General features: G+C 35.3%; 1 protein-coding gene across 12 annotated transcripts in view; it reads right to left on the reverse strand.

The window, feature by feature from the left end:
* Positions 1-317: 317 nt before the first annotated feature.
* METTL15 (methyltransferase like 15) overlaps positions 318-22,050 on the reverse strand; it is a 231,832-nt gene continuing 210,099 nt past the window's right edge. For 4 of the 12 annotated variants that reach the window (XM_006068011.4, XM_044929321.2, XM_006068010.4 and 1 more), the window contains one exon: positions 12,789-16,704. In XM_006068011.4, coding sequence (XP_006068073.4) covers positions 16,259-16,704 — 446 coding nt within the window. In that variant the 3' untranslated portion in view covers positions 12,789-16,258. Of the gene's footprint in view, positions 425-12,788; positions 16,705-22,050 lie in introns of those variants that run through there. The other 8 variants (XR_003103918.3, XR_003103916.3, XR_003103919.3 and 5 more) reach the window with 8 other exon arrangements.

The raw sequence follows: 22,050 nt of genomic DNA on the forward strand, positions 1-22,050 counted from the left end.
AACTATCACATTTTAATTGGCTATACTCCAATACAAAATTTAAAAAATTTTTAAAGGGGGGGTAAATATCAATCTACAACAATATCCAATCTGTCATTGAATTTTAGGTACTTCCTTCCCTCACATGGAATGACCCAAGGATTCTATAAATTAGCAATGGGAAAAGGGACATGGCCAACTTTTTTCCTATTCCAATATCCTATTCTCCATCTGTTTTCTCCTCGAGCCATGTAGGAGCACCAAAGTGAGAGAGCCATGGGGACTGATTCATGAGTTAATCATTTTTGCCCAAACAGCCCCTCCTCCCAAAAGAAAGAGAAGGCAATATTTTCTCACCTGTGTTGTGAAGAGGTGGAGGCTAGGTCCTGGGCATCTCTAAAACAGTTCAGCTTCTCAAGCTCAACTTGCAGACAAACAAAGTAGACTTAATATAAATAGAAAAATAAATTACATCACAAAGAATTACAATAGCTACACTTTATCCTCTGCCTTATGATATTCATCTACAGAGTCAGTTTCACCTTTATAAAGCGGCATCCTGGTGAGGGAACTCAAGGCAAAGAGAACAAGCAAGTGGCTTCATGGCTCCAGGCCAAGTGAGCCTCCCAGCAGCGCTTCTTAGGCTTAGTTCCTCTCAAGCGTTGGCTTTAGAGCCTTCACAACCATGAGCTGTCTTCACCTTATTGTTGTTCAGTTGCTAAGTCATGTCCAACTTTTTGTGACCCCATGGACTGCATGCAACATACCAGGTTCCTCTGTCCATGGGATTTCCCAAGCAAGAATATTGGAGTGGGTTGCTATCTCCTTCTCCAGGGGATATCCCCGACCCATGGATGGAATTCATGTCTCCTGCACTGGCAGGTGGCTTTTTTACTGCTGAGCCACCAGGCAAGCCCCTGTCTTCACTTAAGATCTCTCAAAGCTACCTATGATAATTCTGCTGTTGTAAATTTCCTGCCATGCCTCATTTACCATTATTTATGACTGGTGAATACCGTTCTGTTACATTAAACTGCCTTAAGTTTATACTTAAACGATACTCAAATGCAGGGACACATGTTATACCATGGCTTTGTACAACAAACCGTATAGACTTATGAGGATTGCACTCCCTTACACTTGAATAGTGCACCATGCTTTATAAAACAGACACTCTCTCTCTCTCACACACACACACAATATCTCACTGATGCCTGTGAGGCAGATACTGAGATACTGTTATAAAGAAATATGACAAAAAGTTAGAAAAAAATTCCAGATGTTCACATTGCTTATTTATTTGTGTCGATGAATGATTGTCCCTGAACTTATAGCTTTAAGTAGCCTGTCTCAAATTTCATTAGGTTTTACAAGTAAAGTAGAACCTACTACTATTTACCTATTCTCTGTAAAGAGAAATTAGAATTTATTCCACTTTGCAGAATGGTGAAGCCTGTCAAATTTGGTAGGATATGGGGAGTTAGTGATATTTGTTGGTAAAAGTTGCTTAGTAACAAGTGACCTAGTGTGAATGTATTTTAATAGTTAAGGTGGAAAATGTTTATGTGGGAGTTTATAATTCCTATTTCTCAAAAGTAAAATTAAAAATTTTAGGTGTAATTTATTTTCCTAAGTAGAGCAATTGCTCTGTGGGGACATGGCCGACAGTCTGTGAACATCAGGTGGCTGGTGGACAGCATCACTTTGTGCTACTTTTGTGCCTTTTCACAAGGTGCTAGCTGCAGTAGAAAATGGATCAGTTGCTGGACAATAAAAATATATCAGGATAAAAACAAGTAGAGCAAAAGAAGGAGTGTGTACCATTTAAAGTGTTATCCAAAAAATTTCAATCCAACTTAATTTTCTTTCTAGCTGTATTTTACTATGTGAGGAGTAACCATGTCAGCATGTTTGGATTAACACGGTGTTTAATATGCTTAAGTTGTAGAGTATGGTTGGCCCTTTCATGTATTTTGTTAATGTCAGGTGTAATTTTATAATAAAACAATTTGTATATTTTTAAAAACATGCAAATTATGAAATAGGAATTTTACCCTCTGCTTTTCCTCTTTTTTTGAGAAAACATGTCTTTCAAGTGCTTCTGAAACTGTCCTCATGCAAATTAGTGAATTTTGACCATCATCAATAAAATGGTTATGAGAATTTGTGGCCAGATTTGTAAATAATTTCACATGATCAAATGGTCATCAGGTCATGGTGATCATCTCTATTTTGGGTGCAGGCATTTTTTATTTACCTACAGCCCTTGGACAACATAGCACATAACAGGTATACAATAGATGTTTAAAGGATAAGTACATATGGAAAGAGCAGAGAGGAGAGGCCATAACTTGTATCTAACAGCTTAAATAGCACTGGCAGCCGTCTCCATCTTAGCAACAGCAATATTTCTGAGGTTAAATGTCCATGAAACAAACCACTGTGCCCAAATTCCCATCATTTATGCACTGCTTTCTATTCCTTGCATCATCTTTACCATTTATCTTATTTAATTAATTGATTAATACATTTCTTTTTCCTTAAAAATATTCAGAAAGGAAGCAAAACCAATTCTGATATAAATCAGAAGAGCAGATACCTACAGGAGTGGAGATTGACTTGCATTTTTTAGGGAGATGAAAATGTTCTACATCTCAGTGGTGTGTGTGTGTATATATATATACACACATACATATATATAAATTTGTGATATATATAGAGATTTGTTTAAAGTCATTGAATTGTATACTTAAGAACTGTGCTGATTAAAATATGCAACTTTTCCCCTCATTAAAAAATATATTTGAAGAAAAGAAATAGATCAGGTAACTTTAAATGCAATCACAATTAAAACAGTGTTATTAAATTCTAGATAAGATTCCTTACAGAAGGCTCTAAGCCTGAAGCTTGTTCTCCTTTTTTTTTTAACATTTCTTCATTGTTTTAAATATAGCTTTATTTTTAATTTTTATTTTTTGCCATGTGGCATGTGGGATCTTAGTTCCATGACCAGTGTCCCCTGCATTGGAAGCCCAGAGTCTTAACCACTGAACCACCAGGGAAGTCTTGCTCTCTCTTCTTTACAACAGAGATTATCAAATAATAATAATAATGCACCCTTCTCCAAAACAGAGATATAGTGTTAAAAAGAGTAAAAAGAATGCTAAAAACAGCTATGTCTCTTCATCTCCCTTTCATCTTTATCCCTTTCTTTTCTTTAAAAAATGTTATTAGCATCCTTCCTTCTACTATCAAATAGCCATGAGTCAGGCCTAACAAAGTAAGCTGCGTGCTATGCAGAGGACACTAACCTCAAAAAGGGCAGGTCTATTTGCAAAGAGGCTGGGGCCTAGCAGTATCAGGAAATCAGCTACATGCAGAGAGATTAAGCAAATAAATAAATATATCAAGAACAATGAAAGTCAGGTTTCTCACTATGGGAAAGGGAGTTATAAATATGGAAAAAGATAAAACTAGAATAAACCCAGCTGGCACTGGATTAGAACTGAATGTACCAAGGTAAGCAACAGTTATTATAGGTAGGTAAAGAAATAGATATAATTATAAAGATATATGTAATTCCTAGCTATCTGTTAAAAAGGTCAGAAAGCAGTGGCATCCAGTGGTAATGAGCACAAAGTGATCACATGTGGGTTTCAAATAGTAAAGTGATCAGAATTCCTTGAAGAAATGACCAAATCCAGGGCTAGAACTGGGAAAGAACACAATGAGCCTAGAACATCTTTGGTAACAGAAAGTAAGGAAATGCTCCAAGAAAGATGAGGGCCTAAGTGAACTTGGCTTTCCCTGGCCAAATCAAGGACTACTGGAGCATTAAAATAAATGATACCATAATAAATTGCAACGCATGGAATAAACTAATACTCCAGTGATATAAATAAATGACAAAATAGATGGGGAGAAAGTTCTTCCTTCTGGTAGAAAGCCTCCAATTAAATCCAGAAAGATTAATGATTTTACACAACTAGAGAGGAAGTCCTTTTAGGCTATAGGAGACATTTTCAAAGACACAGTGTTGTGAGTAGGTAGCGAGTTGGGTGTACCTAGATCACAGAGGGATGGTAGAGGCAAGTGGGGAGGGGAGGAGGAGCTAGATGATAATAGGGCCACACCCTCCTCTCCTTTTGTGCAGTGTCATGAGCACATGCAGTTTGAGAAATTGACAGAGACATTAGAGTTGATGTATTAGTGCAGCACCTCTGAGAAGCAGATCCCAAGACAGGATTAAATATGCAAATGGTTTATTAAGGGAATGCCTGCATGAATGGAAAGGAGGAGGAAGCTGACGAAGTTTGGGGGAGTCATTGGGCGGTGATGTAAGTCTGATTCTGTGTGTAGAGAGGTAAGGAAGTTTGGATGGAAGGTTCAGCAGAGGCGTTTGTGAGTCCTTCAGCCAAGGCTGGCTGTCAAGTACTCCTGCGTCTTCCTGGAATGGGTAATTGGATTCCTACTTCACTCAGTTATTGATGGGAAGCAGTCCCTGGCAAGCGCGGCCTAAAGCACATGCAGGAATGTACTTCTGAGAGCAGTCGCTTAGACCCTTAGTCACTTAGGCTCCCTGTAGTAGGTGGCAGCGTTCTCATGACCAGAACATTTGAGTTTTGGATGATGAAAAGGACTTAATTAGCAGAAGAGGTGAAGGTTGTTACAAGGAGAGGTGTGAAGGAGCTTACATTTAAGCATTCACCTTGTTCTTTTTGAAGTATCAATTTTCTTAGTTAGGAAGGAGTCAGGCATTTCTGAGTTGAGCTGTGAGCACATTTATCACTCTGCAGTAAATAAACATGGACACGTAACTTTCGAGAACCCACTAACTTGCTTTAGCTTCTTAGTGTAGTTAAGTCTTCTGTGTTTTGTCTGATCCATCTGTCTTCCTTTTCTCCAGAATTATTTTGATCCATATCAATAACCTCAGATGTGCAGATGACACCACCTTTCTGGCAGAAAGTGAAGAGAAACTAAAGAGTCTTTTGATGAAAGTGAAAGAGAAAAGTGAAAAAGCTGGCTTAAAACTCAACATTCAAAAAACTAAGATAATGGCTTTCGGTCCCATCACTTCATGGCAAATAGATGGGGAAACAATGGAAACAGCGACAGACTTTATTTTCTGGTGCTCCAAAATCACTGCAGATGGTGACTGCAGCCATGGAATTAAAAGATGCTTGCTCCTTAGAAGAAAAGCTATGACCAACCTAGACAGCATATTAAAAAGTAGAGACATTACTTTGCCCACAAAGGTCCATCTAGTCAAAGCTATGGTTTTTCCAGTAGTCATGTATGGATGTGTGAGTTGGACTGTGAAGAAAGCTGAGTGCCGAAGGATTGATGCTTTTGAACTGTGGTGTTGGAGAACACTCTTGAGAGTCCCTTGGACTGCAAGGTGATCACACCAGTCCATCCTAAAGGAAATCAGTCCTGAATGTTCATTGGAAGGACTGTTGCTGAAGCTGAAACTCCAATACTTTGGCCACCTGATGTGAAGAACTGACTCATTTGAAAAGACCCCGATGCTAGGAAAGATTGAAGGCAGGAGGAGAAGGGGACGGCAGAGGATGAGATGGTGGATGGCATCACTGACTTGATGGACATGAGTTTGAGAAAGCTCCAGGAGTTGGTGATGGATAGGGAAGTCTGGCATGCTACAGTCCATGGGGTCGCAGAGTCAGATATGACTGAGCAACTGAACTGAACTGATCATTGTAACACCCTTTGTTTTACACTGAACAGAAGCTGATTTGTAATTGTATATGCCTTTCACTAATAAGATAGGAAAATAAATTCTATTTCTATTTGGTAAAAACATATCTTTTCCCCTTAAACAATAGGTTCATATTGTTAGAAAAGCTGGAAATAAAGAGTAGCAAAATGGATCTTTGATTTTGTAAAGGTTGGGAACAATTCAAATCAACTGATCCTGTTGAGTTTGAAAAGACTATAAATTCATAACACAGTTTCAGGTTGCTTTTGTCTTAATTACAAATTTCCTAAACCTTATTAAAGAAAGGAAATTATTTTTCTAGACTCATTTTATCAAGTTTGGAGTTCCCTCATTCTTTATCAAGGGCCTAAAAAGTTCTCCAAATTGCATAAGTAACAACTATAAAATATGACTCATTGCATTTCTTTCAGTGAGTAATGCAATTAACACTGCAATATTGTGGCCACTATTTTAAAATATTCTTATTAACATTTATTAACTGCTAGCATTGAGATTTTTTTTTACCTCTGAGGAAAAGACTCAAGATGCCCATTATAGCTTTTAACAAACTTAACAACGTGCCCTTTCCTCAAAGGATGATATATCTGTTCCAAATGATGTCATTTAAAGACACCACAGAGCACTTCATTGGGTAAAAGCAAATTGGTGCCTGGAAGAATCTGGGGGAATTTTTTTCATTCAATGGCAAGAAAATTGTTATTCTAAAAATGAAATGCATATAAGTAGTTGTTTAACAGAAATCATGCTAAAGATGTCTCTGTAAAATAGCTGTTGCATATGAACTATAATTTTGGCTTTTTTTTTTTTTTTGTATAATTCTTCTGTGTATTCTTGCCACCTGTTCTTAATATCTTCTGCTTCTGTTAGGTCCATATCACTTCTGTCCGGTCCATACCACTTCTGTCCTTTATTGAGCCCATCTTTGCATGAAATTTCCCTTGGTATCTCTCATTTTCTTGAAGAGATCTCTAGTCTTTCCCATTCTATTGTTTTCCTCTATTTCTTTGCATTGATCACTGAGGAAGGCTTTCTTATCTCTCGTTATATTTTTAGAATTGTGCATTCAACTGGGTATATCTTTCCTTTCCTCCTTTGCCTTTAGCTTCTCTTCTTTTCTTTCCTTTATTTATAAGGCCTCCTCAGACAATCATTTTGACTTTTTACATTTCTTTTTCTTGGCATTTAGTCTTCAAGACTATTCAGGTCAATACTCTATAACATTTGAGTAAGATAGCAATATGTTTTTTTGGTGTGGTGAAGGGTACGGGGAGGGAAAAAGCTCCACCTTCCTTTAAAAGAGTAACCATTAACTTTAAATATCTTTCATTGGAAGCACCATTCCTGGCTTCATATATGCTGTAGTTACTTGTTTCTGGTCAGGAATGCCCAATTTACTCAGAATTTACACTCAACTTTTAATGTTGATCTGAATGGCAAGCCTGGTTTAGTTAGGCTGAAGCAATTTTTTAGAGAGGATGTTAGAATCATTTTGTTTGATTTTGGATGTGGTACAAAAATCTGTTTTATTTATTTTTAAGGCTGTTTTGTAACTGTATCAAATCCACTCGCCTTTTAGAGAAGAATGAAATGATGTAGCTTCTTCACGGTCAGGGCCAGTGCGCTGCATGACTTCAGGGGGTGTGGCTTGTATCCTCCTCCAGGTATGACACAGTACAAGAGAAGAAACTGTCTATTCATTTATTACTAGATAGTTATTATGGAAGAGAAGCTTTTTTAAAAGGTGAAAAGCTGGTCACCTCTATGACAAAGCCAGATATACAGAAAAGTCTTGCATTTATTCTGAGTTTAAAACTATGTTGTCCAATCTGGTAACCACTACACATTTAGAGCTTTCAAGAACCTATAATTCTCGAAATGCAGATTGAGATGTGCTTTAAGTATAAAACATATACCAGATTTCAAGGACTTAGTACAAAAAAAAAGAGGAATGTAAACTATCTAATTTTTATATTGTTTACATGTTAAAGTATATTGGATATATTAAACTAGACTATATTACTAATTTCATTGATTTCCTTATACTTTTCTCAATATGACTTCTCTAAACTTAAAATTATAATGTGGCTCAAATTGGTGACTTGTAGTATATTTCTATTGGATAGCATGAGTCTGGAATATTTGATCTATGCAGACCATCAGAAATCATTCCATCCCTTCTATTCTTTGTGTCTAGCACGAAACTCCTACCCAGATTAGCCTTGCTGGTACGCTGCCTGGGTTGGTTGGTTGATGGCAAGATTGGGATCTTCTAAAACAAAGTAGGGAGCATCAGGAACAAAGGAGCCAGATGAGTTTAATAGGTAGAAATTGTCAACACATCCTTTAACTAACACAGGGTCAGATTTGGGAAATGTGGCTTCAATTGAGATGTTTCTTCAGTATTCCTCCCTGGAAAATCCCATGGACAGAGGAGCCTGATGGGCCACGGTCCATGGTGTTACAAAGTCAGACACGACTGAGGACGCAGATATTGTTGAGTCAGATATTAAATTAATGGTTGTCTGATTTCTACACATCTCAGAATAAAAGATAATCAATGAAACAAATACAACTTAAAAGATTAAAATTTAATGGACCGCCATTAAAAAATAAAGAAGGCTAGAGCTTTGTAGTTTTAATCAAATGATCAGATTTTCCATTTGACCCTGTTCACAAATTGAACTAACCTGTGAACAAGTACACACAGATTACAGCTGTGATACACTTCTCCCAGGCCAAAACATGCTGATTCATTCACCACAGTTCGTTTGCAAGTGAAGGAAACAAACTTTTAAGTTAGAGAAATATAAGCAGCCTTAGATCTGGGAGTCATCAGGAAATGTTTGGTGCTTTAAAGAACTGACTGAAAGTTAAACAGGTTAACGTGACATTTCAAAGGGATTTTGAAATTCAATAGCTTTCTCTAGCAGCTGATGTTTATTCTCTGGTTGTAAGACAAATGTTGAATTTCTTCAAAGGAACAATGATAGATTCTAGAATAACTAGATTGGTTCAACACTCATGATAGTTGTTTTTTCCCCTTCACCCTAACCCCTCCCTACCCCATGAATATCACGAATGTACATAATAGGAAATGGGAGAACCATCTGGCTGGCTTTTAAACATGGTTTTCTTCATCATCAAAGAGGTTTCTATGAGAAAACTGTAATTTATAGATTCAGAAGTAGGTATGGTGCCATTAAAAAGAGAAAAGCAAAATCATAAACAATATATGTAAATCTAGGAAGAGGACATATTTTTTTCTCACCATAAAAATGCTGTGCAGAAATGTAAGATGTTTACTATCATTTTAAAGTTCCATGAGTTGCACAGTCTTTCGGTTGTACATTTTCTTTCATTTTTATTATTTGAAGTATAGTTGATTTACAAAATTATTAGTTTCATGTGTACAACACAGTGATTCAGTGTTTTTGTATTGAATATTTAGTTTCTCAGCTGCCACTTGTGGAACTGGCAAGTGGCAGCTACAAATGCTGGGCTAACCACTTTGAGTTTCCTTCTTCTGGATATTTTTCACTGCAGTATTAAGTCTCTGGTGCTTTCAAAGTTACTTATTAAAAAAAAGAAAAATGTTTTCTAGATTTTTTTTCTAGTTGTTCTGAGTGGGATGGTTGATCCAAATTATTGTTTGCCATTACCAAAGCTGAAGTCCTGGTTATTAGTACATACCTTACTTAATTTGATGTCAATTTTAACAACCAGGAAGACCCCTATCTCTGTTCATTCCACTATCTGTTATCTTGGCAAGTTGCTCATCTCTCATTTACTCTGTGGATGATCGTGGAGGAATTTCACAGTACTGCCGTCACTAAATGCACATCTCGAGGACTACCTATACCTTGTGAACAACGCACAGAAGACATGGTCTGACTCATGGAACACAGAAAGAGGATTTTGTGAAAAAATTAGAGTTAGAGAGACAAAGCTACAGGAGTGATTCTGGAGACTGCAATGGAGCACAGATTTTTATGGAAGGATGGATTAACAGTATCAAATGCTGAAGAGGTTAAGTAAGTGAAGAGGATATTGGGTCTGGTAATTAAGAGGTCACCATTAATTTTTAAGAAAATAGTTCCTACAGAAAGTATACTAGAAGTGGATAAATGAAATACAGATGAAAAAGATGTAGTGGAGACTTTAAGAAGTCATGATATCAGGACTTCCTTGGTGGTCTAGTGGCTAGGACTCCATGCTTCCCAGGCAGGTGGCCCAGGCTGGATTCCTGGTCAGGGAACTGGATCCTGTATGCTGTGACTAAGACCTTGCATGCCACAACTAAAGAACCCTGCACATCACAACTAAGATCCAGCACAGCCAGATAAATAAATATTTACAAATAAGAGGTCAAGATATGAAAGAAAACAGATGATGGTGGTATTTGCGTAAGGAAAATAGTCAAGGAGAGATTTTAGTCATTATGATTTGCTTTCAGCATGGTTCACTTTTGAACAGTTTTGTAGACTGAAGGAAAGATACTAGTGCAGAATGGATTGAAGACTGATGAGGGAAAGCAAAATTGACTGAAATAAGTCCTAGAGAAGACAGAAAAGGAGCAAAGATAAGCTTTGTATTGAGATACGGGACTACAAAATGGAGATAAAGGGAGAGAATTATAAACTCTGAAATGAAGGTAAGGGTGTGGGAATTACATGGATCTTGTTTTAGTAACATACATTTCTGTGGCGCTGTCAAAGAGCTCGTCAGCTCATTCTAAGTGTGAACTGTCCACTTACCTTTCATGCTATTTTCCCTTTCAAAACCTGCAACTTACACACTTTATTGGTCCTGTAGTTTCTCTGCATTGACTTTAGAGTGCAGAAATAGGAAACTTTTAAAACACTCCTATAGAAATCTTCCATCTCTTATCTCATAAAATACTCATTTCCTTTCCCCCCTCAAAATGTATTTTGGAGAATCTTACTACTACAAGGACCACTTAGTTTCAGGCACTTACTGATATGGAAGTGTAGGAGGACAAGTAACATTTTCCAACCTAAATGAATGTCGAATAACTGGTTCTTTTCTTCCCAGTTTGTTTTCTTACAAATGGAAACTCCACAAGGCAAAGACTGTGTGTTTTATTATGCCTTGTCAAACTACAGCAAATACTGGGGAGTATTAAATAAATAATAAATAGGAATAAAATTCCCCCGTAATAAAAATGACTATAAACCCGATCAACTGCTGCTTGTGATGCAGAGGTTTCACTTAAAACCACTAGGAATAAAGTATATATTTCCTTAGCCATGGTGCCCAGAAATGTGTTATATTTTGGTAATTATGACTTTTAACTCATAAATATCTATTATTTTCTATTTGATTCATAGCAACCTGATGAGAAAGTACCAATACCATCCTCTCTTTAAAGTGAACTGAATGAGGATTCAGAATATTAAAGAGCGTGCCCAGTTTGCATATCCAGCTAATATATGCAGACCTGGAATTTAAACTCATTTTTTTCTGACTCCAAAGCCAATGGTTCTATTTACAAGGCTATACAGACTTCTCCTCAATTTAGCATTTCTAAGAGTTGGATGATAATGCTTTTCCTTGTGAAAGAATGAAGAACCATACCATTTGACTGTTTAACAATACAAATCCTTACCTTGTGTAAGGCAGACAAGTATTACTGGCCAGGCATAAAGATGGAGCTTAATGAACAGAACCTATTACTCAAGAATCAGAAATGGAGCATGTCCTCTTGTTTGATTTCCGCTTTGTATTCCAGGATCTGGGCAGAGATATATTTAATAGGGCATATGCTAATGGTAGAAAATTTGTACTTAAATGCCTTGTGTTTAAGGTAAAGAATTGCCTGAGGAGTTATGACATTACCAAAAAGGCAAACTTGTGGTCTGCATATCAGAGTTACATTTTTTTTCTTTACTTTGTAAATTATCTGAGAAAGAGAGTACGGTGGTCAAAATCTTTGTGAAGAATTTTAAGGCCACTGCATCTTGTATTAACTAATTCTATTGAACATTTAATGTTTCTGAAAATTTAGGCTGTAACAAGACTTTAAAAAATTCATATTTAAACTATCTCTTAGTATTCCTGCAGATCATGCTGTGTGTTACCAAACATTAGTTGGGAATAGTAGCTATAAACAGATGAGATTTGAGAAAATAATATAAAAATAGTTATGCTTGTTATACAATCTAGTTTCTTTAGAATATGATGCTGATTTTTACAAACCATACTTCATTCAACATTGAACATATGGCATTGTGGTTCTGAGAAAAATATATCTCTGATCAGGATTTCTGTCATTAAATTCATATTTATCAAGCACTTCACAAAATTTCCTTTACATTTTAATGCTTAACTCTTTCTATTATAGACTGTTGCTAACACACACAAAAAATCTATTAGAATACTGCAGCAATCACAAAAACACAATAGAAAAACAGGTACATTAAAATAAAAATTAGAGAAGTTTAACTAGAAGCGATTTTTAGTTGTCTTACCCATTACTAATAATCTAACATGTAGAGTTTAGTTTGTGAGAGGACATATGAATATTGCATAATACTTCTTTTTCCAGAGTAAATGTGAAATATAAATTAATGTCATCTCTGCTGGCGACCCACTCCAGTACTCTTGCCTGGAGAATCCCGTGGACAGAGAAGCCTGGTAGGCTACAGTCCATGGCGTCTCGAAGAGTCAGACACAACTGAGCAGCTTCACTTTCACTTTTCACTTTAATGCATTGGAGAAGGAAATGGCAACCCACTCCAGTGACGGGGAAGCCTGGTGGGCTGCTGTCTATGGGGTCACACAGAGTCGGACACAACTGAAGCGACTTAGCAGCAGCAGCTGCTGGCATAAGAAATTCACATCTCAACAGAGAAAGCGAAAGGGAAGGAGTATAAAAAGAGAGAAGTGAGAGAGGTGTTTTTGATTTCTTCCTAAAAGGTCAGGCTTTACTATATATTTATTGAATAAATATATATATATTCCTTTATAACCAAATGAAAGTGCTGATATAAATTTTGTATCTTTTGTACCTTTTGAATTTTCCATTAAGAATTGACTCATACTTTTTGAATAAGATTTCAAATGAAGTTTAGATTTTATTAAAAATTCTACAGTATAAATTATTATTTCTGCTTATTTAAAAACAAAAATTGGAAAGAATTTTATAAACCTCTGAAAATATGTAACACTCTGCAAAGACTAAATAAAATATGATTTTCAAATATTTACAAGCGAATTTTAAGAGGTTTTAGTTAACCTCAAAAACCTAGTGAGGCATACTGTATTTTCTTATAAACTATTGGTTGTAATATAATAAATAGCTCAATATAAATGAATTTAAGCACAAACCATATATCACATATTACATGAAATAGAAAAAAATTGATACTATTAGTGTCTTCCCCCAAATTACCCTAGAAATTTCAAAGATTACATAATAACCAACATACAATTGTCAAAACAAAATGAACATATGAAATAGGAGTATCAACTAAAAATCATATGTAGTTACTAAATTTCATTTCTTAATGAGAAATTATTAAAACTGTTAAGAACTGATGTCCTACATAATGGGATCTATGTTATATAATATGACTGGCAGAGGCAGTCAATAGAAAGATTCAGATATGCAAAACAACTGCTTGTTTTATATAATTTATATTTTATTGGAAAAGCAATGTACATTCATTTTAATAATCTGTTTTTATTTTCTATATGTACTAGTTAAATTCCCCAAAATCATTCTCCATTGTTAATCATTTGAAACTCATTCATGTATTTGATTATTCATCCTACAACTAAGAGGAAGGTAAGAATGATTGTCGCAAACAGCCTAATTATAAAAAATAGATAATGTGTTTTTATACTACAATATTTTGAAGCCGATTTTGTATTTATTGATGCAGGATTTTTTTAATGCATGTTATTCAAGATTTTTTTTTTTTTTTTTGGTCAGAGCACCAGTTTCTTAAGGCTGCCATAATAAACCACCACAGATTGGCCAGCAGAAAATAGCAGAAATTTATTCTCTAACTGTTCTGGAGGTTGGAAGTCCGAAACCAAGGTTTCAGCAGTTATTAATACCTACTAAAGTTCCTGAGGGACAATCTACTCCATGCTTCTCTCCTAGCTTCTTATGGTTGTCAGCAATTCTTGGTGTCCCCTGGCTTGTAGATACATCACTTCAGTCTCTGCCTTTGTCTTCATGTGGCATTCTCCCCTGTGTCTCTGTATTTCTTCTCTTCTGATAAGGACACAGACATATGGGGTTAAGGGCCTTCTCTGCTTCAGTATTACGTCTTAACTGCTAACATCTGTAATAGCCGAATTTCCAAATAAGGTCATACTATGAGGTTTTGGAAAGGACATGAATTTTGGAAGGATGTCATCCAACCCAGTCAGTGCAGGCAGTTTCCAGTTAACATTAATGAAAAAATTCCTGTGTTATATAACATCCAAACATGATTGATGACATAGGTGAATCATTCTTGAGTATTACATGCAATCTTTTGTATTCTAATCACATACTCAGATGGGTACCTACCTTTGGGAATCATTCTCATTCACAAATATGACTTACATACAAAGAGGAACTTACAAAATTCTTTAGGAAGGATTCAGAGGATTAAGCTAGGTACATTCATTTCTAACATGGGCACATTGCTGCCTAGAATATTTTCTTATTCTGATTTCCCTGCTGAATTCTTCAGATTTGAATGTGCGTGTGTACTCAGCTTCTTAGTCATGTCCAGCTCTTTGCAATCTCCTGGACTGTAGCCCGCCAGGGTCCTCTGTCCATGGCATTTCCCAGGCAAGAATACTGGAGGGAGTTGCCATTTCCTACTACAGGGGAATCTTCCTGACCCCAGGGGTCAAACCCATGTCTCTTGTGTCTCCTGTGTTGGCAGGTGATTCTTTACCACTGTGCCACCTGGGACATCCTCAGGTTTGAGCAGTCTTTAAATTAAAAGTGGTAAACAAACTTGGGAAATAAAGTTAACTATGACAGAGGTAGATAAAGTAAGATAAATGTAAGTTTTTAATTCTTATCTTTCACCCATCTAATTATGTTGATAGTTTATTCACTGGATTCGCCAACTTAGGTTCTGTAATCATAATTGATAAAATGAATTTTCCCTGTATTTGAATAAATAGTTTACTGAGCAAATTATAGTATAAATATGACTTCAAGGGGAACTACTTAAGAAAACAATCATTGACATGTACCTTTAATCAACATGCCCATGTATCCTATAGCTAATTATCTCTTATTCATTCTTTGAGTCATAAATCAAGTACCATGTTGTCAGTCATGGGATTTCACTGCTATTGGATGTATTTATGGTATTTTATGGAGCCTGGTACACTACAGTCCATGGGGTTGCAAAGAGTTGGATATGACTGAGTGACTAAACACAGCACAGCACAGCATACTACATCTATATAGCCCTTACCACTTCGACGATTTTATATTAATTTTAGTGATTAGTTAACTACCATCGCTCTTCTTTGCTAGACTATAAGTGAGTGTATTTTACTCACTTTTGTTTCTTTGCCTATTTCAGTACTTGCATCATAACTGAATAAATCAGAAATGCATACTTACATATAAAAAGTAATGTGAATTATGAATTATTTTCAACAATTTGTTAAAGAATCCTTTACCATGTGAACTCTGTAAATAAGAACATTAAGAGCACATTGATTTTAGTATCTGGAATAGATGATAAACTTTTCCGTTTCAATAGACTTTGACTATTTTGAATAGCTCAGTTTAAAAATGCAGGATTCAAATGATAAGAGATTTTACTATTTATCAAAAGCACTCTGGGCTATTACTATAATAAACACAATTGAATTCAAATGTAAGTTTTATGAAACGTCCTCTGTGAAGGCTATTAGAGCAATTCTACATTTTTAGTTTGCAATATATGAAAACATGGCACATATCATACTGAAAAATCTCTTGAAAAATCTCTTTAAAACAATGACACTATAATTCAGTATTTAAATTTATCAGTGTAACACATTTTTAAAATAGTAATACCTGTATTTGAGAAAGTTATTCCCAAGGAGAAAAATTAAAATAAATTTCATGATCATTATTAACTATTTGAATCATAGTCTGTTGCAAATCTGAATATCTAAATTCAGAAATTTGGGCATGCAGATATAATTATAATCTCTCTTTTGACAACTTGATTTTACATACACATATTCTCCTCTTCTTTTAAAAAATTTCCTGGTTAAAGAAAGGATTTAACCAGAATTTAACCATTTCAAAAGTCAAATATATTGCTAAGATAAACATACTTTTCCAGTTTTGAGGTACTGCTGCTCCTTGAATTGAGCTTTCTACATCATGTTATTATTTTTTACATTTTCTTTTTGAGGTAAAAAAAGAGCTAAATACCTGCTAGCTCCACACATATATAGTTATATACCTTTATATATCCCACACTTTCTTACATTAGGCTGTCCAGGAATATCACATGAGAAACTGTGAGGAAAATCTTGAAGGATTAGATGATGAAAACTTTCTCATAATTTGATGGCTGCTCTAAGCTTGGCAGAGCGCCCTCTGGGGTTATCCTGCACATCTTGATCTTCTGGAGTAAGTACCTTCTTGTGCATCAATTTCCACATTACAGGGGCCTTTCCCGTAGACACGCCTTCCTTGTTTTCCTGATCTGAATCCAATTGTGATTTTTGTATCACCTTCTGTCTAGCACTTAGGTTAAACCTTTCTGTCATGCTTATCCCAAGCAGGAATCGTTTGATGATGCGATCCTCCAGTGAATGGAAGGAGAGGGCAACGAGGTGACCACCAGGTCTCAGAAACTTCTGAGCTGTCTTCAGTCCTGTGTAAAGTTCATTGAGCTCATTGTTCACAAATATGCGAAAAGCTTGAAAAGTCTTTGTAGCAATGTGGGTAGATCGCTGTAGCAAATCTTTTCGTGCATAAAGAGCAGAGGGAGGAAATGCACCTACAGACAGATTTTGTAAAAACAGGAAAAGAGGACAAATGGGTCACATTAATATTTTCCACTGTAAATTTACTGGGTTGTGTTTTATATATATTTAAGGAATTGTTTCCTTAGAAAATTGTGTCATTTCATCCATATTTCTCCATTTTATTTCCAAGCATTCCATCAAAGTTTAAAACTATTGTGTCAGTAACATCTTTCAGAACTCTTAAGGCTAATTGGAGTCAAACAAGAACAGAGAAAGACAAAAGGCTGAACAAATATTTGAAGAAATAATAATGAAAAACTTACTAACTTTGATGAAAAATGTTAACTCTCAGCTAAGAAAGTTCAATGATCTCAAATAGAATAAACACAGAAAACTGCACCTAGACACATCATAATTAAACTACTACAAGCTGAAGATAGTAAGAAAAACTTTGAACACAACAAAGAAAAAAAAATACTGGAACAAAACTCAAATTGTTGAGGGGAAAAAAAAAGCTGTCTTCCAAGAAAACTATTTTAAAACCATTCTTCAAAAGTAAAGGTTCAAAGACATTCCAAATGAATTTTAAAAATGAGAGTTCATTGCTAATAGCTTTAAATTCAAGAAATGCAAAAGCCAATGCTTCAGTCTGAAATAACATCATGTGATACTTAGAGAGAGAGAAGATGATGAAAATATGAGTGATATATGAAAATAAGAAATATGTTTAACTTCTTAAAAGACAGGACTATCTTTCCGTCATTCTTAATTTCATTAAAAGTCAGGACTCTAAGTGAAATTATAACAATATTCTAGGGTTTATAATATAGATAGAAATATATTGTATACAACAGCAGTAGCACAAAGGCTGCACAGAGTGCATAAATGAAGCTACACTATCACAAGGTCCTTGTGTTTTATGGGAATTTAAAGTTGCATGTTGTGGTCTCTAAAACATTCAATAGAAATAATGCAAGGAAATAAAGCCAATAAATTAATAGAGAATAAAAATAATCCACAACATATTTTAACATAAAAGAAGGGAGAAAAACAGGAAAATAAAAATGAAGCAAAGAGAAAACAAATAGGAAAAATGGAAGACAATATATCCAAATATAAAAAAAAAAAAATCACATTAAATATAAATGTACTAAACATCAATAAAAATGTAGAGACTGTATGACTGAAAACTAGCAAGACCTAATTATACACGGTCATTGTCAAGACCTAATTATACATTATACCTAATAAATTATATAATTATACATGATAGAAATGTACATTAAATTTAAAAATACAAATAAAAATAAGCAAATAGCTGTGAAAAAGTATATCATGTAGAGAGTAAGCATAAAAAAGCCCAGAGACTGTCCCTGGAGAAAACAGACTTTGCTGAACCTTTGAAGGAAAATACAGACACAATGGATCACATTCAAAGTCATTTACATATTGACCTGATTACATTCAAATATGTGATTATGAATAACATGAGTTTCTATCCCAGTAGGGAATTGAACATCCTGTGGATTTATCTCAGAAATTCCAAGGAAGTGCCTTAGGTAGATTCCTCTTGATTTATAATACATTTTCAACAAAGGTTGCCAGGGAATATATAAATTATAAAAAATACAATACTAAACACTTTTGAATGAGGCTGTAAAAAGTGATTCACATATTAAGATTTGTGTATTTGTTTATGATCCCTTTGTTATTACAAGATAATTTAAGGTAGCTTCCAATTCTTCATAAAATATAGCCAAATAAAAATAAACTCAATATCAGCCATAACATGAAATAAAATTAAATATTAAAATTATAAAATAGATTAACAGTAGTAATGATTAAGGAAACTCTTCAGAAAGGGAAAAATGTTGAATACTTGCTGTGTACTAGAAACAGTACTGGTTTTCTTCACTGAATATTTTGTGGATATTTTACAATAGTTTCTTTTATTCTTCCATTACCTTAATTTGCCTATATTCTATATATTGACATTATTATAAAGATGGAGCTAGAGACCACTACTTGTTAGTTATGTATTTTGAGACAAGTTGAATAAAGTTCTGGTTATCTGATTCTTTGTTTCCTCCCTGGAAAGTTGGGCTAGAAACAAATGCTGACTTAAAGTTGTGCTGTTTTAGGTTATACAGTGCTTACCACACTGTGTCATAGAATGTAGTAATCACTTAATAAATGCTAGCTATTAATATCTCTCCTTATCTTTTGCCTTATTTCTTCCCAAGCTGTGCTTCAGAACACTGCAATCCTTCCCTTAAATAAAAGATGGGAATAATTAAAAAAAAAAAAAGCCCAGAGAGACTATATGACCATTAGACAAATAAACATCTAAAATGGAGAACTGCTGTGCTGTGCTGTGCTGTGCTTAGTTGCTCAGTTGTGTTGGGCACGAAGTCCAATAGACCGTGTCACTAATCAGACTCTTTGTGACCCCATGGACTGCAGCCCACCAGCCTCCTCTGTCTATGGGGATTCTCCAGGCAAGAATACTGGAGTGGGTTGCCATGCCCTCTTCCAGGGGATCTTCCCAACCCAGGGATCAAACCCAAGTCTCTGTGCATTGCAGGCAGATTTTTTACCATCTAAGCCACCAGGGAGAATTGCTAGACCCCAAAATAAATATTTCTTATAGAGAAAATAATCAAGATAGCAGTAAGATACAATTACAAAAGCATATGCACCAAATAACATAGTTCCAAAATTTTACACCTCTCAGAAAAATGACCCACATTTATATATGCAATTGTATTTTGACCAAATGTCAAGTTAATTCAATGCAGAAAGATTTTCAATGAAAATGATTATATGTACAAAATAAAATGAACTTCAACCCTTATACCTCACCATACACAAAACTTAATTCAAAATGGATCATGAACCTAAGAGCAAATACTAAAACCATAAAATATACATCTGACAAAACTCTCTTATTCACATATAAGGGAATCTCACAACTTAAAAATAGTACATATTTAGTAATCTGTAACTCTGGTAATAAAGTACATTAAGACAAATCTGATTAATCATTTTAGGAAACTGGATTAGAGAGGGGACAAATAATATTTTATATGTATCTCAGAGCTGAGAACCTGGCCATCTGACGTTAAACAAATCAGTGTTATGTGTTCACTTTTCCCTCCACAAAATCTACTTCATTGAAAGGCTGGAAAACGTTAGACACTAGGGAATTTATCTTCCAACAACCAAGTCTCTCAGAAACAAAAGTAGGGAGGTAGGAGGGAGTTCAACTTCTTTCCCTTTGATATTCAATTTCTCCATTTTCCAGGGCAAGAGTTTTAGTCACTGGGCAATGTGTTTCAAAACATTCTAAGGATCTCAACAAACATGCATGATTTAGAACTTGAACTTAGAGAATGCTTCAGGAAGGCTGCATTCCTGAAGACCTTAAGGGATTCAAACCTTGCCTAATTCAACACTAATTTTTTCAATGGGGAAATGTAATATATGTTTTAATGTACATGGATTTTTATGTAAAATAGGAGGCAAACATTCATGGAACACATGGATCAATAAATACTGTAGGATATTTCTGCTTTAAGGCTTCAGTTCAGTTCAGTTCAGTCGTTCAGTCGTGTCTGACTCTGAATTAGCATCTCTAATATTTTGTAGAAATTAAACTATGGCTCAACATGGTAACTGGTTAGCTTTCCTTGTATATTATCACATTTTAAAGATAAATATTTGAGGATGTGGTTTTTTAACATAGCCCACTGAATTAACCATACCTAGATATGTGTTAACTAAATAGAGGAAATGACAGAAAAGGAGAAAGCTTAATTAATACTTTGTTGATATTATCATTAGATATATTTTTGAAAGCTAATAAAAATAGGAAATGCTAAAATAATGACGTATGTCTGAAATCTCCATGAAAGTGCAAGTTGCTTGGTCGTATCTGACTCTTTGAATTCTCCAGGCCAGAATATTGGGATGGGTAGCGGTTCCCTTCTCCAGGGGATATTCCCAACCCAGGGATCGAACCCAGGTCTCCCGCATTGCAGGTGGATTCTTTACCAGCTGAGCCACAAGGGAAGCCCAAGAAAACTGGAGTGGGTAGCCCATCCCTTCTCCAGGGAATCTTCCTGACCCAGGAATCAAACCAGGGTCTCCTGCATTGCAGGTGGATTCTTTACCAACTGAGCTATGAGGGAAGCCCCCAAATCTCCATACAAGTTCTACATAAACAACAGCATTGGTTCATTTGATATGAAAAAATATGGTAGGCATTTTTGTTTACCAGCTAAAATGGCACCTTCCTGTATCATAATTATAGTTTACAATTCATGTAGCCAGCTAGATATAGAACTATGAGATTCCTGACCAATTATTTTAATTGAAGAAATGTTTTTATTTCAAAGTATTCAGATAAAGTGACTTTATTAATGCTTTATATTATGAAACCTCAAGTTTATATAATTCATGTTCACATTAAGTTCATTCACCCTACATATGACTCTGGAGCTCACAAATTAACACCAATGTAACCAGATAAGCTTGTCTTTATAAGGTCTAATTAGGCCTTGTCACTATCAGATAATGGAGAAAGAAAACAAGAGCTTCCATTTATATTTAGGAATGGATGATCCTGAAGATAACAGGATAACTAGATTTCATGAAGCTTTCCTTCTGGCATTTACTTCTGCATAGGGAATTCTAACCTGGACTATGTCCACTGGGTTTCCTGAGTAGGATTTCTAGGAGTGGTCCTGTCAGCCTCCCCAAGTTGCATTTTTAGGGAGATGACAAGGGACTGCAATGGACAATGTGTGGTTTTGTGGAGCTTTTTAGTGCTGCTCTGGGGATCAAAGACACTATATCCTCTCTTCCTTTATACTGGCACTTTTGTGTCTGTAATTATTGGAAGAGAGGCTGACGATAAAGATTGTGTAAAATGAAATAAGCAAGAAACAAAAGTGTATGAAATACGATATGGTAATGGAAATTAAAACAGTAAAAACAAAACATCAACTGTTAATGTTACAGACAGACAAAAATATAAGAAAAGACAATCCTACTATCAAGAATTAAACAAGGTTCTTTGTCTGAATTGGAAAGTTAAAGGACAATCAGTAAATGTCCTGTGCTTCTGAGGTAGCAAAAATGATTTCCTTGTGAGAATCACTAGTCAGAGAGTAACTCTGCTACAGAGTCCTCTTAAGTATGCTAGTCTATACTAGTAGGAACAGTTGCCTACAAATAATCAGGAAAAAAGATTCAAAAACTATATCAGAACCAAGGTCTACCTATGAGCTGGACTCTAATTTAGGCCATAGGAAGAAAAATATTAGTGATACCTGCTCCCTAACTCTGAGGAGCTGGCTGTTTTGCAATCCTTCTTC

The sequence above is a fragment of the Bubalus bubalis genome, chromosome 16 (genome assembly GCF_019923935.1).
Source record: "Bubalus bubalis isolate 160015118507 breed Murrah chromosome 16, NDDB_SH_1, whole genome shotgun sequence".
Taxonomy (NCBI): domain Eukaryota; kingdom Metazoa; phylum Chordata; class Mammalia; order Artiodactyla; family Bovidae; genus Bubalus; species Bubalus bubalis.